Source organism: Somniosus microcephalus, chromosome 7, assembly GCF_052327205.1.
Source record: "Somniosus microcephalus isolate GS21.2 chromosome 7, FLI_Smic_1.0, whole genome shotgun sequence".
In the NCBI taxonomy this organism is placed as follows: Eukaryota; Metazoa; Chordata; class Chondrichthyes; order Squaliformes; family Somniosidae; genus Somniosus; species Somniosus microcephalus.
The window spans coordinates 171,372,393-171,385,342 of NC_140993.1; the positions used below are offsets into that span (position 1 = coordinate 171,372,393).

The 12,950-nt window shown below is 47.8% G+C and overlaps 1 protein-coding gene across 1 annotated transcript in view; it reads left to right on the forward strand.

The window, feature by feature from the left end:
* The window catches only part of LOC147115004 (uncharacterized), an 869,491-nt gene that overhangs the window by 584,393 nt on the left and 272,148 nt on the right, over positions 1 to 12,950 (forward strand). Inside the window, exon 24 of the mRNA XM_085993202.1 lies at positions 10,538 to 10,705. Coding sequence (XP_085849328.1) covers positions 10,538 to 10,705 — 168 coding nt within the window. The remainder of the gene's footprint in view (positions 1 to 10,537; positions 10,706 to 12,950) is intronic.

Consider the following 12,950-nt stretch of genomic DNA (forward strand, 5'->3'; position numbering starts at 1 on the left):
GATTCACCTTCTCTCCAATATCCATCTCTTTACTAAAGACCGATGCAAAGTACACATTGGCCGCGATTTTCTCGATCGATGCGGCTTGGGAGTGGGTCAGCTGGTTTCTGAGTTCCAGTCCCGCCTCCAACTTCACCTGGCCCACGGATGTGATTTTACGTCAGTTGGCCTTGTTAAGCCCGCCCTGCAGACTTACCGGCCAATTAAGAAGAAGCCGGTCAGATGACGTCATTTGATGATGCGTCATCTGCCAGTTTTCTTAAAGGGACCACGCACAATTTTTCTTTGACAGCTCATTTCTCAGTGTTTGACAGCATTGAGGTGCTGCAAACACTGACAATGGCTGTTCACAGGTGAGTTCTTGCACCCAGGCTCTCCAGTAACTCCCTCCTTAGGATCGAACAGATGGCAGCTGCAGGTGAGGTTGCAGAAGCGATCTGTCACTGGTGAGAGAGGTTCTCCCAATGAGGTGGGATTACACATACAATTCAAAACTTGTTACCAACAGAAATGTGTAAATGCATTCAAAAATAATTTCACAACCTTTTCTTACCTCTAAAACTCACCAGTGCACCCATTGGATCATTCACACCACTTCTGCAGTTGTCATCAATGCAGAAACATTACAGCAGACTTACAACACGCCACACTTACCTGGCGTGATGTCCGAACGTCGGGAAGCTCGAAGTAGAAGTGTCAAAATTGAAAAAGAGCCTGTTAACTTCCTGTTAACAACCTTTAACAGGCAGTTAAGTGGCTATAATCCTCTTCCCGCCGCTAGGTGTCGGGTCCATGCGCAAACCCGACACTTGGGAAGATTGATTGGAGGCGGGTTGACCGGGTTTCCTGCCCACTGTCAATCTTTGCGATTTTGCCAGTGGTCCCGCCTCCAAACCCGCTCCCTGAGCGCCGGCAAAATTCTGGCCATTAAATACATCTGCCATTTTTTAATCATCATTCACAAATTGACAATCCTTTCCTCTCAGTGGTCCCACCTCACCTTTAATAATTCTCTTTTTACTGATATACTTGTAATTCATTTTGCTGTTCCTTTTGATGTGTTTTGATTTTTTTTCTCTCATAGCTTAGCTTTTTATGTCCTGCCCTTAGCCTCTTTTCTTATAATCTCATATTCTTCTTTAGTTTTTTTCATTATTATTGCAAGTCCTCATAGGCCCGTTTCTTCAATTTTAATTGGATTCTAACCTCTGTATTCATCCATGACATCCTAAAACTACTACAAAAGCAAAATACTGTGGATGCTGGAAATCTGAAATACAAACAGAAAATGCTGGAAATTCTCAGCAGGTCAGGCAGCATCTGCAGAGAAACAGTTAACGGTTCAGGTCGATGGCCCTTTGTCTGAACTGGAAAAGTTGGAGATGTAACAAGTTTTTAAGCAAGTGTAGAGGCAGGGAGAGGGGATGGGGAGGAAAGAACAAAAGGGGTCTGTGATAGGATGGAAGGAAGGAGAGATTAAGAGGCAAAAGGGCTGATGGTGCAAGGCAAAAGGAGATGGTAATGGGATAAGTTAAGAAACAAAAGATGACTCTAGATGAAGTGTAAATGGCAACGGCAGAACGATCGACAGCTGCCATGTGAGAGACAGAAAAAAGATAATGATGGGGCAGAGGTTATGGTCTGAAATTGTTGAACTCGATGTTGAGTCCAGAAGGCTGTAAAGTGCCTAATCGAAAGATGAGGTGCTGTTCCTCGAGCTTACGCTGAGCTTCATTGGAACAATGTAAAAGGCCGAGGACGGAGAGGTCAGAGTGGAGTGGAGCAGAGAATTAAAGTGACGGTGACCGGAAGCTCGGGGTCATCCTTACGGACTGAATGGAGGTGTTCCACAAAGCGGTCACACAATCTGCGTTTGGTCTCCGCAATATAGGGGAGACCACATCGTGAGCAGCGAATACAGTATACTAAATTTCAAGAAGTACAAGTAAGTCGCTGTTTCACCTGGAAGGAATGTTTGGGGCCCTGGACAGTGGGAAGGGAGGAGGTAAAAGGGCAGGTGCTGCATCTCCTGCGCTTACACAGGAAGGTGCCGGGCGAAGGGGACGGGGTGTTGGGAGTGATAGAGGAGTGGACCAGGCTGTTGAGGAGAGAGCGGTCCCTTCGGAATGCTGAAAGGGGAGGTGAGGGGAAGATGTGTTTGCTGGTGGGATCACGCTGGAGGTGGCGGAAATGACGGAGGATGATCCGCTGAATGTGGAGGCTGGTGGGGTGAAAGATGAAGACAAGGGGAACCGTGTCATGGTTCCGGGAGGGAGGGGAAGGGGTGAGAGCAGAAGTGTGGGAAATAGAATGGACACGGTCAAGGGCCGTGTCAACCACAGTAGAGGGGAATCCTCGGTTGAGGAAAAAGGAAGACGTGTCGGAAGCACTAGTATAGCAGTGGCATCATCAGAGCAGATGCGGCGGAGACGGAGAAACTGGGAGAATGGAATAGAGTCTTTACAGGAAGCGGGGTGGGAGGAAGTGTAGTCCAGGTAGCTGTGGGAGTCAGTGGGCTTATAGTGAATGTTTGTCAATAGCCTATCCCCAGAGATGGAGACAGAGAAGTCGAGGAAGGGAAGGGAAGAGTCAGAGATGGATCATGTGAAGGTGAGGGAAGGGTGGAAATTGTAAGCAAAGTGAATGAAATTTTCTAGTTCAGGGCGAGAGCAGGAAAAGGCAGATACAGTCATGAATGTACCGGAAAAAGAGGTGACAGAGGGGACCCGAGTAAGACTGGAACAAAGAATGTTCCACATAGCCCACGAAAAGGCAGGCATAGCTAGGTTTCCATAGCAACACCTTTAATTTGGAGGAAGTGAGTGGAGTCAAAGAAGAAGTTGTTCAATGTGAGAACAAGTTCAACCAGGCGAAGGAGGGTGGTGGTGGAAGGGGACTGGTTGGGCCTTTGTTCAAGGAAGAAGCGGAGCACCCTCAGGCCATCCTGGTGGGGGATGGAGCTGTAGAGGGATTGGACGTCCATAGTGAAAAGGAGACGGTTGGGGCCAGGAAACTGGAAACTGAAAGTGGCGGAGGGCATCAGAAGAGTCGTGGACGTAGGTGGGAAGAGACTGGACAAGGGAAGAAAAAATAGAGTCGAGATAGGAAGAGATAAGTTCCATGGGGCAAGAACAGGCTGAAACGATGGGTCTACTAGGGCAGTCCAGTTTGTGGATCTTGGGAAGGAGGTAGAAGCGGGCTGTGCGGGGTTGGGGAACTATGAGGCTGGCTGCCGTGGAGGGAGGATCTCCAGAGGAGATGAGGTCAGTGACAGTCTTGGAAATGGTGGCTTGATGTTCGGTAGTGGGGTCAGAGTCCAGGGGGAGGTAGGAGGAGGTGGCGGAGAGTTGGCGCTCAGCCTCCGCTAGGTAGAGGTCGGTTCGCCAAACAATAACACCGCCACCCTTGTCAGCAGGTTTAATGACAATGTTGGGGTTGGATCTGAGAGAATGCCTTCCATCCTATCACAGGCCTTCCCTTTTGTTCTTTCCTCCGCTTCCCCCTCTCCCTGCCCCTGCATTTGCTTAAAAACCTGTTACATCTTCAGTTCTGACGAAGGGTCATCGACCTGAAACGTTAACACTGTTTCTCTCTCTACAGATGCTGCCTGACCTGCTGAGTATTTCCAGCATTTTCTGTTTTTATTCCTAAAACTACTACTACTTTCCTGCGGGGAAAAATTCAATATCGACCATTTTGGGGCGCTAACGTTAGCACCCGGCGCTAATTAGCACTGGCAACCGCGAAATTGAGTTTTAGCGCCCCTTCTTTGGGCGCTAACGTCGGAGAGCGGGGCGGAGACTTCAGCAGCGCTTTACACTGGGCTGTGCAGTGCTGCAGCGTTCAAAGGCTCCTTCCCTCCCTTAAAGGGAAGGGCCATCACTGCAGGCTCGGCAATTTAAAAAGTACCTACCTGAACCACCAAGGCAGCCACGACCTCGCGTGATCAACTACGACCCTGCACGATCAGCCCCGCGCCCGGTCGCAAAGCCATTAGCGCCCCCGGGAGGCACAAAAAAGTCCGATACTCCCTCTCTGTCTCAACCAATAAGTGGCGAATTAAAATCTCCCAGAACAATAATTTTGTTACTGCTGCTCATCTCTCTAATCTGTCTGGAATTTCCCTCTTTCATTGCCTCCCAGAATTTGGAGTTCTAATATAACCCTATTAATTTGTCAGGTCATTTTTTATCTTTGAGTTCCAACCATATTGGCCCAGAAATTCGGGTCCCAACGCGTGAGTACGCACGGGGTACTCACGCGTGGACCCGATGGAAGTGCCGGTTTCTTGCATGCACTACGCATGCGCGGGAAACCGGCACTTCCGATCCTCTGAACGAAGGGGTTCAGAGGTCGAACACGTGCGCGCGGGAGTCTGCGCGTGCGCTTTGAACTTACGTTTTTTTTACAGGTTTTTCCGTGAGGGTAAGTATTTAGATTTTAGAAATGTAAAAACCAGGCGTAAGGACTGCATTTTAAAAGGTAAGTGGTCAATTAATTAAAATTAAAACATTTTTTCCACAGGTTTATTGGGCCAGAAATTAGGATTGGGTGCTTGCCGCGCGTGCAAGCCCCCGATGTGCACTCACCCTGCGCGCCAACATCTGAAGCCCGGGCCTGCTTGCATTTCCTGTCACTGGCCTGGTTCAGCTGTCGGCGCAATGTGCTTACCTGATCCAGCGACGTAGTTAGTGCGATGTGCCGGCTGGGATCAGGTGAGCACTCTGCAGCCAATCAGGGGAGGGGAAACTCATTCATGAGTTTGATAGTAAAGACTGTCAAACTCATGAAAAGTACGGGCGCCCAAAAGACTAGTTTAACTTTAATTAAAATTTTAAAAAACATCCCAATAATTAAATAAACTATAAATAACTTTAAAAAACTATTTAAAACAATTAATAAAATTTTTGAAAAAAATAATTTTTTACGAAATCGTGTCTAAAAATAAACTTACCTTACTGTAAAGTCCTTATAAACAATGAATCTGTGGAAAAAATTTAATAATTTTAAATAATAGACCACTTACCTTCGAGAATCCACTCCTTACGCCTCCTTTTTTCATTTCTAAAAAGTTCAGGCCCTTGCACACGCGCAAACCTGTCAAAAAGCAGAGTCCTGCGCGCACGCGTTGGACCTCTTAACCCCTTGGTTCGATGGAGAGGAAATGCCGGTTTCCCACGCATGCGCTGTGCATGCTGAAATCCGGCACTTCCAACGGGCCCACGCGTGAGTACACCGTCCGTACTCACGCGTTGGGACCGGAATTACTGGCCCATTATTTTTAAATACTTTAAAGCAAGGTAAGTTTATTTTTAGCCCCGTTTTTTTATAAAATTATTTTTTTCAAAAATTTAAATTATTGTTTAAAATAGTTATTTAATGTAATTTATAGTTTATTTAAAAAGTGTGGTTTAAAAAAAAATTATTTGAAGGTTAACTACTGTTTTGGGCCCTCAGCATTCATACGTTTTGACAGGTCTTTCTGTCAATCTTATGAATGGGCTTTTCCCTCCTCCGATTGGCTGCCCATGGCTCACGTGATCCCAGGGGACGCATCGCACTAACTACGCCCCTGGGACACGCAAGCACAGCGTGCCGGCCTCTGGGCCAGGCCCCGGAGAGGAATTCCACGCAGGCCCAGAGCTCAACTGCCGGCGCGCTAGGTAAGTGTAGGTCGGGAGCTTGCACCCGCGGGAAGCCCCCGACCCGAATTTCTGGGCCAATGACTCTGATTGTACGCCTTCCTAGTTTACATCAACCCTCCCTACACCATGTATTCCATCTTTCATCAATATTGCCACTCTGCCTCCTCCCTGTGCTGCAATTGATTTGCAAATCTGCTGCAGGAGTGTGCTTAGTTCTGTTACGGAAACTTTAGGAATTTAGTCGGCACAGGCAGGTATCTGTAGATAGGTCCAGATATGAGAGCCTGGCCCATGTACACACAAGTGGCAGCATAAGGGTGATTCAAATTGGGGTGTCTTTAAAGTGTGGGTTCACCTGTCTGGCATTCCTCCTTTGATGTTCATTCTCCAGAATCTGCAAATAAAGATGTGTACCCATAGCGATACCCACCAACAGCATCATCTGTGCATAATGTCACAGAAAGGATTACGACTTTAATTAGCTATCAGGAAGGCTCCAAAAAGTTCCTCTAATCACCAACAAGACAAAAATAGTCAGTTGCTAAGAGATATAACAATGTATCTGTAACAACAAGGACCTGAATAAAGTTAACAGGCCTCCGTTATACCACTTATATTATATGGGCGAACACCTTATTGCATACTGCTCAGGACTTTAGATCACATTTCAAGGTCATCCCCTTATTTAAATAACATTCGGCCTCCAGTGAACCTTGTACAAAGACTATGTGCAGGCTACCAGTGTTTCCCAATCAAATAGATATGCATAATATGCATGTGATATGGAGTATGGCTTAGGCCTCTCCGCTCAATAATACGGCCTCAGGCGCTGAGGTACAATAGTGCTTCGGGCATTTCCACTTACATTATCAACCCCATAAAGTCTTACTTTTTTTGAGAATTTTTTAAGCTTGCCCATAAAATGCCCAAGTTCTGTTGGAAAACTGCTCAACAAGTTTTAACCCTGGAGGCCTTTCTCACTTGGATTTGTGCCTGCCTCTTTCCTGAAACTTGCATTATCCATCTGCCCCCATCCTCCCAATATTTTTCAGTGTTATGCTTGTTCTCACCCAGTCTCCCATTCTCAGTGCCACTCTCTTATAGAAGGATTAAAGCTAGCTATTGGGGATGCTTGCTCCAGATGCAGCCATTCGGAGTCCCTGGGTGTGGCTGCCATTTGTGCTTCTGCCACTGCCACAACATGCCTTCCTGGTGTGGCCATGGGCACATTCTTTCCTATGAATGCGCCTACACTTTCAGTGTACTCCATGCAGATTCCTGAACATCCTACATTTTTTATTCCGATGCCACTGTAAATGTCTGCCCTCCTGATGTAGCTGCTCCTGCTTTCTGCGCTCTCAGATGGCTCCACTGTGCTTCAGACCCCTCCCCCAAATCGCTCCCAAATGCCAGCCACCTCCAATGTTTGCTTCCTTAATAAGTTGCTGGACTTTGAAAATAATTCATTCTGTGTGAAGTACCTGTACTTTGAAAATTTTCAACATGATGAGATGTTATATAAATGCAAGTCTTTTTTTCTACCATATTGCTTCAATATTCTCTTTTATTGCATCCAAGGGGGCGATTTTCTGATGTCGGAGGAGGCGGGAAAATCAGATTCAAAGAGGTCAGGTGCGGGATTTTGCTGGTGCCGATTTTGGAGGTCGGGAACGCTCCCGCCTCCTGCTGGCCATTGCGCTATTAAAGATCCTTAAATGCTCGTTCATGGCCTCTCTAAGCCTATTTTGAGAGGCCCTCGTGGTTTTTGCAGCTTTTCAGTGTGATCCACGCACCTCCTAAACCACGCCAGGTAAACCTGGCGGGTTGACTCGTGGGTGGCCTCCTCACTGCTGCAGGTCTAATATCATTTATTGCAGCAAGGATTACTTGCAGGTGCCAGACCTTGGCTTTAAAAGGTCTTTGAGCACTTTTAGAAGGCCTTCCGAAGTCGGAGGTGCTGCAACTTGACTCCATCAACTGTGGGATGTCCTTGGAAGACCCTATCCCCACTTGCAATGAGCGCTTCCCGAAAGGAGGCATCTACAAGCAGCATGGGAACCATTCGTTTTCTTTCTGCATAGACCTCAGATGAGGAGGAGGAGGAGGAGGTCCGAGCGCCGGTGTATCGACCAGCGACAGTGGCAGTACGCAAGCACATGGCTGCCCGGGATGCAAGGGATGAAGTTATCATGGCCAGATTTGCATAGGTTGCTCAAGTTGGCACATGTCCTTGGCTCCATCCTAGGACATCATTGACAATGGACATGACTCTCTGGCCTCCTTTCACTCAGGCCACCAACCTGACAACGCAAGTGTGGCGGTGCCCGCAATGTGGAGCTGCCAACGTTTTGGCTTCAAATCATTTTAATGCTTTCCAACAGGGATGGCATTTCATCAATACACAGAAACATTCGCCCAATCTGCACACAGATCTGGAGGTTCTATCCCTTGCCAGCTGTACCCACACAGCCTTGGTTTCTTTGGCAGGCCTCTTCCTCCGAGATGAGTAGAAGAGCACCTCCATGCTAGCTGTCACCCCCTCCAACAACATTGGCAGCGCCTCATCCAAGAGCCTCGGGGAGGCCCTTGCCTTGGAATTGGACATAGTGGTTTCTCAAAAGATCTTGGAGGTGGTGCAGGAGACACAGAAATGCTGTGGAATGGGCCAAGGCAGAAAGAAGCCATAAAATCAGACTGGAAAAGTCCTGTCAACAGAGGCAAGTTTCAGTCCCAAAACACTAATTGAGCAAGGCATCCCACACCTCTGAAATCAAGTAGACAATCATGGGAAAATCGCAAATTTTTGAAACCTATCAGTGGAGGCGGGTTTCAAATCCACCCAAACTGAAACCCACCTCCATCTCGCCTCCAGTGGGAAAATCACCCCCCAAGTTTCAATAGCGGTTATATAGGCTGAAATTTTGCCAGCACTCAGAGTGGGGGTTTGGAGGCGAGTCTGCTGTCAAAATCACAAAGATTGACAACAGGTCAGTATCCTTCTGTAAACCCACCGCCTTTTCAGTTTCCCAAATGTCGGGTATGTCATCCCTGAACAAACCCGACACCAAGCGGCGGGTCAGCCAATTTAGATACTTAAAAGCTTATTAAAAGGTAGTTGAGCACCATTTTCCCATGTGCTTATCATTTTACCAGGTTTTTAATGAGGTTCCCGGAGAGCGGGTATCACGCCAGGTAAGTAGGTCGGATGTTGTGTCAGAATGGAACGATTTACTAACCTGACAGCTGGAAATATTCAATGAAAGCTCCCATTTCGTAGGTCTTCACTTTCCAAGGTTAGAAGCTGTTGTTTACTGCATTTGGAAGACAGATTGAGCTTTATGCAGGTTGCAAGTGATTGGAGCAAACTCTTTATCCAGTGTCACCTCATTGGAACAACCTTTCTCACCATTGACAGATCGCTTCTGTCATCTCAACTTCACCTGCCATCTATTCCATCAGCATCGGTGCCCTTGAAAAAATCTCACCTTGGTCCTCTGAATCCCAACACGATCAGCCCCAACACCAGCATCACCGGGCAGACCAGCAGCACCAACATCCACACCAAACTTCTCCGCAATCAACTGATGCTGCACAGGACACAGGGCATCATCACCCGTGCACATTGCTGCCCGTGACTCCAGCGATGACCTCACCACGTCCAGAGTGATTTCACTTAACACTGTACACCCTAGCTGCCACATGATGCACCAGGTTGGCACCACCCCACACCAGCACCATAAAGCATCCCTACAATATCCAAGCCATTCCTTTCACATGCATCACCATTGGTGGGGGGGGGGGGGGTGGTGGCATTATATCTCACTATTCACCTGAACTCACTAAGACACTGTCAAAGGTGCACACAAATCTACCCAAGAAGGCAAAGTGTTCAAAATAGAGATTTCAATGTTTGACAACACATTAACAGAAACTTTACACGAACATTGGCTAAAGCACACAAGTGCCTACCCTTGTGTGTTATTAGTTTGAATGATTGGACAAGGATGAGGGTGAGTGTGAGAGGTGGCTAGTGAGACGGGGAAGTGATAACGTAGATAGAGAGCGATGGGTGGAGGTGTAAGGTAAGTTGGTGTGAGTAAGGATGTGCAGAAGTAGGGTAGGGAAGGCAGAGTGATGGGGATGTGATGAGTGGCACAGCAGGATGAGGTTGAGTATGACTTTGCAGTAAAGTTTTGTGATCTACTGTGATCATTGAAAGGTTTGCACCACTGCACCCAGGTTATCCTGACAACAGCCCCGCTTGTGCCCTCCTGTGCAATGTGCAACCAGGCTGCGTTGGTGTGCTGGGGAGGTGTCTTCCGCCCATGGGAAGGGAAGAGAACCTCCCTGTGTGCTGTGACTCCCTCCATAAGCATATGGAGGGAGTAATGGGAGAGCCTGGGTGCAGCCGTGCTCCTTTGTGCAGTGCTTGTCAGTGTTTGCAACACCTCAATGCTGCAGAACACTGACAGCACAACTGTCAAAATGAATATGGCCATGGTCCCTTTAAGGAAACTGGCTGATGACGCGTCATCAAATGACGTCATCAAACCTGCTTCCTATTAATTGACCGGGAACCTCGCAGAGCGGGCTTAACAAGCCCCATCAATGGAAAATCATGTTGGAGGCCGGGATCGAGACAGATGCGGGGTCCCCACATGCCACAGACGTTGTCCGCCACGGACCCACTGAGGTTGGAAAAATCCAGCCCATAATTTCTGATTACTAATGTCACTTGTCTGCCTAGATTAGCAGGTTTGTCCCATTGAAGAAAATCTGGAGCTGACCTCAAAACAGATCTCTGAAATTTAAATTAGGTTATTTATGGATTTACTTATGTTCCCAGTACACAACAGTTATTGTAATCCATTACCATGGTATTTGTGTTGCAGTTTCAACAACAAGAGGATCTGGTGAGGATTTTACAGGATGAGCTTAATCAGGAACGGAGCCAATATCAGGAGCAACAAAGGCAGCTCGTTAAATTGAAGTACCATACGTCTGAAATGGAGACAGAAGTGGATAACCTCAAAATCAAACAAAAAATCGAAATGCAGATGGTAAATAAACTTTCTATTATTGTAAATAGTTCTGTTGTGACATTGCTCACAGGTAGCCCATGACAGGGGCCAGGGAATGGGAGCAGTTTGGTTGAGAATGGAGCACAGAGTCAAAGAGCAGGGAAGACAGGCATAGTGGGAGTTTGAGTTGGACAGAAATTCGAGTTGAAGCAATGATGGATTTCCTGTTTTGCCGGGAGCAGCAAAATCTAGATGCTGAGGTGGGCACAGGTGTTCCTGTGGCTGAGACCAACCGTAGAGGCATATGTTGGGTTGAAGTTCAGACAAATGCTGGTGAGAGCAGCAGGGTTCGTTCTGTAAATACGTACATTTGTTTCCACTAGCCAACAAGCACTAGCTCCTGGCAAAGTGCTAAATTGTTAAAAAAAAATCTAATTTAAATGTCAAAGCACTTGCTGCCCATATAGATTTTCAGATATTTGCTTTTAGGACTTAGGGAGGATTTTCCTTGAGTTACACTAGTTTTCCATTGTAAATTGTGCTGAACCTGTCTCAACAAGTCTCCACCCACTTCTGCCTCTCTCTAGTGATCTTTCATTTGATGTCAGAAGCGCCTGCCCAAAAATGGGTGAGGTAACCAAATAAAGTAATACTGCCATGATGTCATATGTCACACTTTCTATCATTACAGCTATAGAAGGAACGCCTATATACAGCAGCTATCCAGCACTGCTAAGGCTGGCGGAGACATTATAAAAATTGAAAGGTCCATCCCAGAGAGTGCAATTCACACTCCCATACCAGTTATTCACACAGGATGTCCAGAGAACAGACCCTCTCCTGACTAGGAGGAACATAGCCCACTTTAAGCTGCTACAGGCATCAGGCCCTACAGCAGCAGGGCTTTACCTTCCTTTCCCACCACTTCTGCCTGCTTCACGATGACATGCAAGCAGTGATCCTGACCAACGGATCCACCACAGACCCAATTCACGTACGGACCGGGGTCAAGCAAGGCTGTGTCATTGCACCAACGCTCTTCTCAATCTTCCTGGCTGCAATGCTTCATCTCACCCTCAGTAAGCTCCCCGCTGGAGTGGAGCTAATCTACAGAACAAACGGGAAACTGTTCAACTTCTGTTGCCTCCAGTCCAGATCCAAGGTCGTCCCACCCTCTGTCATTGAATTACAGGAAGCAGATGACGCTTGTGTCTGCGCACACTTTGAGGCCGAACTCCAAACCATTGTCAACACCTTCACCGAAGCGTACGAGAGCATGGGCCTTACACTAAACATCCGTAAGACAGAGGTCCTCTACCAACCTGCCCCTGCCACACAGTACTGTCCCCATATTATCAAAATCCATGATGAGGCCTTGGGCAACATGGACCACTTTCCATACCTCGGGCGCCTACTGTCAACAAGGGCAGACGTCGATGACGAAGTCCAATACCACCTTCAGTGTGCCAGTGCAGTCTTTGGTCACCTGAGGAAGAGAGTGTTTGAAGACCAGGACTTCAAACCCAGCACCAAGCTCATGGTGTACAGAGCAGTAGTGATACCCGCCCTCCTGTATGCTTTAGAGACATGGACCATGTACAGCAGGCACCTCAAAGCACTGGAGAGGTACCACCAACGCTGCCTCTGCAAGATCCTGCAAATCCATTGGCAGGATAGGCGCACCAACGTCAGTGTTTTGCTCAGGCCAACATCCCCAGCATCGAAGATTTGACCACGCTCGATCAGCTCCAATGGATGGGTCACATCGTCCGCATGCCCAATACGAGACTCCCAAAACAAGCGCACGACTCAGAGCTCCGACATGGCAAGAGAGCCCCAGGTGGGCAGAGGAAATGCTTCAAGGACACCCTCAAAGCCTCCTTGAAAATGTGCAACATCCCCACCGACACCTGGGAATCCCTGGCCCACGACCGCACAAAGTGGAGGAGAAGCATCCGGGAAGGCGCTGAACACCTCGAGTCTCTTTGCTGGGAGCAAGCGGAAGCCAAATGCAAACAGCAGAAGGAGCGCACGTCAACCCAAGCACCCCACCCACCCGCCCCTTCAACCACCATCTGCCCCACCTGTGACAGAGACTGTAGGTCCCTCATTGGACTCATCAGTCACCTGAGAACTAATTTTTAGTGTGGAAGCAAGTCATCCTCGGTTCCGAGGGACTGCCTAAGAGACGACATGGTGGGTTCCTTGATGGCAGATGGAAACCTCACTGGGAGCCCACCAAAAAAATGGAAGTCGGGCTGACTTCAGAAACATCACTGGGTTA